General features: G+C 38.4%; 2 protein-coding genes across 3 annotated transcripts in view; both read left to right on the forward strand.

The window, feature by feature from the left end:
* LOC107653561 (growth/differentiation factor 8-like) overlaps window positions 1-1326 on the forward strand; it is a 4998-nt gene extending 3672 nt beyond the window's left edge. The window contains exon 3 of the mRNA XM_016440300.1: window positions 830-1326. Within this exon, the coding sequence (XP_016295786.1) occupies window positions 830-1198 (369 nt within the window). The 3' untranslated portion in view covers window positions 1199-1326. The remainder of the gene's footprint in view (window positions 1-829) is intronic.
* A 2430-nt stretch (window positions 1327-3756) lies between these two features.
* The window catches only part of LOC107653597 (signal transducer and activator of transcription 1-alpha/beta-like), a 17654-nt gene continuing 17389 nt past the window's right edge, over window positions 3757-4021 (forward strand). For both annotated transcript variants that reach the window (XM_016440342.1, XM_016440343.1), the window contains exon 1: window positions 3757-3941. The gene's annotated coding sequence lies outside the window, so the exon portion shown is untranslated. The remainder of the gene's footprint in view (window positions 3942-4021) is intronic.

Genomic DNA, 4021 nt, shown 5'->3' on the forward strand with positions numbered 1-4021 from the left:
GGTTAGCAGATCAATGAATGAGAGGGCAGTGTTACCAGAGTTGCCCATTTACCACACCATGTTACAACACAGTAGGGCTATTACAGACAGAAACAATACTGTACTACATCGATGTTTCCTGTCGGCTCAATTTTTGAGCATGAGCGATGAGCATGAACGGTATATGAGTGGACTGAGCGGACACACACGCATAGAGCGGGATAATACGCAGAGCTTCACACCACGTGAAAGTGAATCCTGAGCGGTGAACTCATTTTCGGCAGCCGAAATTTCAGTGCATCTCTAATTATTGGCGACATCAGAAATGGATATTATATAATAGATGCTTTTTTGAACATTTTAGCAATTTAAAAATATTAAAAAAGGATTTTTTACACGGCACCCCTGCTCTCGACAGACGGCACCCCAGGGTACCGCGGCACCCCGGTTGGGAAACACTGGTCTAGTGGATAAAGGAATACTTGACCTAAAGATGAAAAGTGTGTCATCAATTTCTGATCCCCACCACTGTACAGTAGCTTTCAAAATGTATGTGCACCCTGTGGAGTTTAAATGTACCTTTAGAAATCTGTCAAATTTTATTCAGACTTGGTAGATCCTGCCAAGTCTTACTGAGTCTTCAGAGTAATGGTGGAAGACAAGGTACGTTCAAACTCCACAAAGGGCCATAATACGCTTGAACACAGATTTTATTGGTCAGGTTTATCAGGAAGGTGGGGGCTGTTCCTGTAAAAAGTGTATTGCAATTAATGTCAAGTATGTGCTTAATTGCACCTTTGAACTTAATTGACCATGACTGAGCTAATCGTTCTTATGTCCACCCTTCCAGCAACCCTTCCTGGAGGTGAAAATATCGGACACTGGTAAACGGTCCAGACGGGACACCGGCCTCGATTGCGATGAGCATTCCACTGAGTCACGTTGCTGCCGGTATCCACTCACCGTTGACTTTGAGGAATTTGGTTGGGACTGGATAATTGCCCCCAAGCGCTACAAGGCCAATTATTGCTCCGGTGAATGTGTGCAGAAGTACCCCCACAGTCACATCGTCAACAAGGCCAACCCTCGGGGCAGCGCAGGCCCCTGCTGCACACCCACCAAGATGTCGCCAATAAATATGCTGTACTTCAATGACCGTGAGCAGATAATCTATGGAAAAATCCCTTCAATGGTCGTAGACCTTTGTGGCTGCTCTTGAGCCTGAGAGCTTCTCGAGTCGCTACGACAGCAAGCCCTAACTGCTCTGGACCAGAGGGAAGTGAAAACAACCTTTACCTTGTCCCTGACAAAATAGTTCCTGCTAAAACAATTGACCACACCAGGATCCTAACAAACCAACTTATCCGATTCTTTTAGTTCGTTCTCATCGACTGTTTAACACAAGGACAATAGTACCAAGGTGACAAGTGTTTCTTTGTTTATGAAGGTATAAGTCTTCCGCTGTGAATGCATTTGAGCATAGAGATGACCTGATGGGTTTTACCAGCTTGATATCAGAATGTAAAAATTGCAAAAAGTACTTTTAAGTTTCAAATTAATGTCAAAGGGGGTTGTATAGTTGATTATTTATATAAAGTCACTTATCCCCCAGTGACCCCAAAAACAGGAACACTGACCCAGAAACTCACTCAACATGACGTCTAAACAATAGACTTTAGGAATTCTGCAGTTGTTTCATAGCATATGGGCAGTTGACAGATGGTAGGGATAGGAAAACGTTTTTCATTGCTGTAACTGGTCACAAATGTTAAATGTATAAATAATCTTTAAATGCTTTTTAGACATTGCTGGAACATGTCAACTACCCAAAAGCATGCAGCTTATGTTCTTGTCAAAAACATCAATTAAATTGCCAATTCACTAGGTAGCCTACATAATGTCATAGGATAGAGATGGACATGGAGATTTTTTTTTTAATTGTATAGATTCTATGGTTCCAAATCATGTTATAGTTTTGATCTGTTGTACCAAGTAAAATGCCTGTTACTGACGTCTCTGAGGAGTTGTTTTCGCGTGTCCTTAAGGGACCTCTTCAGTGTTTTCCCTTTGTAACCCTAACAGTGACACCATTGACACCATTCCAAGCATGTGGAGCACATTATGGCGCTCAAAAGCAACAAACTCATTTCCATGGAAGCTAAAGCCTATCCTGTTTTATTTTGTTCTCCGGAGGGTTCCCCAGTGTGATTGAGGCCCCGTGAGGCAACGACACTAGGAGTCTGTCCCCAGGGCAATGAGTGCACTTAGAAATGTCTTAATTTGCTTTTTTGAAAAGGATTTTGCACACTTTGCTGCATGATTCAATAATAATACTTACCGTGAAACTATAGGTTTAGGACATGGAAGACAAATAAACAACCTTGCCTCTAATACCGACAGGCTGAAAAGAGGGGGAAAAACAAGACTACATAAAAATGCAGTGCAACTAACCATATCATCATGCACAGTTTGGACAACTAAATACATTAAAAAAATTAAATATACACTACCGCTCAAAAGTTTGGGATCAGTAAGACTTGTAATGTTTTTTAAAGAAGTTTCTTATGCTCATCAAGGCTGCATTTATTTGATAAAAAATACAGAAAAAAACTGTAATCTTGCAAAATGTTATTACAATATAAAATAATGGTTTCTATTTGAATATAGTTTAAAATATAATTTATTTCTGTGATGCAAAGCTGAATTTCCATCAGCCATTACTCCAGTCTAAAGTGTCACATGATCCTTCAGAAATCATTCTAATATGCTGATTTATTATCAGTGCTGGAAACTGTTGTGCTGCTTAATATTTTTTTGGAACCTGTGATACTTTTTGATGATTCTTTGATGAATAAAAAGTTAAAAATAAGAGCATTTATTTAAAATGGAAATCTTTTCTAACAATATACACTACCGTTCAAAAGTTTGGGGTCAGTACATTTTTATTCTTTCTTTTTTTTAAAGAAATTAAACATTTATTCAGCAAGGATGTGTTAAATTGTTAATAAGTGATAGCAAACATTTATATTGCTAGAAAAGATTTTTATTTTGAATAAATGCTGTTCTTTTTAACTTTTTATTCATCAAAGAATCCTGAAAAAAGTATCGCAGTTTCCCAAAAAAATATTTGGCAGCACAACTGTTTGTGCATTGACAATTCTAATAATAAATCAGCATATTAGAATGATTTCTGAAGGATCATGTGACACTTTAGACTGGAGTAATGGCTGATGGAAAATGGCTGCAATATAACAAAGAGTGAAAAATTTAAGGGGGTCTGAATACTTTCCGTACCCACTGTATATATGTATGTGTGTGTGTGTGTGTGTCAAGAAAATAATAAACAAACAAAAAGGCTTGTCAACATTTAAAAGGGAGTCCCCAGCGTCCCCTACATTATTAGATGCAAATTGTAGTGCAATCAGTATGTCAGATTTTATGTGTAAATAAATGCAACTTCACCTTGATTGACCCCACATCCACATGTATTCCTTTAGTCCTGTCACTTATGAAATTATTTTCCTCTTAAAACAAATTATTGTCTTATAACATATTATAAAAGAAATCATATAACGTGCATTTCTCCCACAGCTTTTACGCGGTGATTAAATAAGCACCTTTCTCTAACCTACTACACAGTTTCAGTTTCTTATAAATCACGTGGGCTGCGTTACAACGTCTGGTCCAAAATTCCACCTTGCGTTATAAACGACGCCCGAGTGCGCTGATTGGCTAGTGCATACGTAAAAACCACAATTTCGCTCGCTGATTGGTTCACCCAGCTGTCACACAAACACGCGCTCCTCATGCAGACGGAGTCGGACATCTACTGGAAAGAGTACTGCGACTTCAATAACAAATCGACATTAACAGGGAACTGACCTGTTCTTCCGTTGCTGTAGAAGACAAATCAAACAAGTCAGCGGATTCTTGCTTTAACCTTGTTTGGATAACGTTTGGGGGTGAGTAACAAAATAATAACTTTAATTTCCGCATTCATCTTTTTTTTTTTTTTTTTTTTTTTTTTCTGAAATTTTTTTTG

This window comes from Sinocyclocheilus anshuiensis, unplaced genomic scaffold (assembly GCF_001515605.1).
Source record: "Sinocyclocheilus anshuiensis isolate Anshui unplaced genomic scaffold, SAMN03320099.WGS_v1.1 scaffold1079, whole genome shotgun sequence".
NCBI lineage: Eukaryota > Metazoa > Chordata > Actinopteri > Cypriniformes > Cyprinidae > Sinocyclocheilus > Sinocyclocheilus anshuiensis.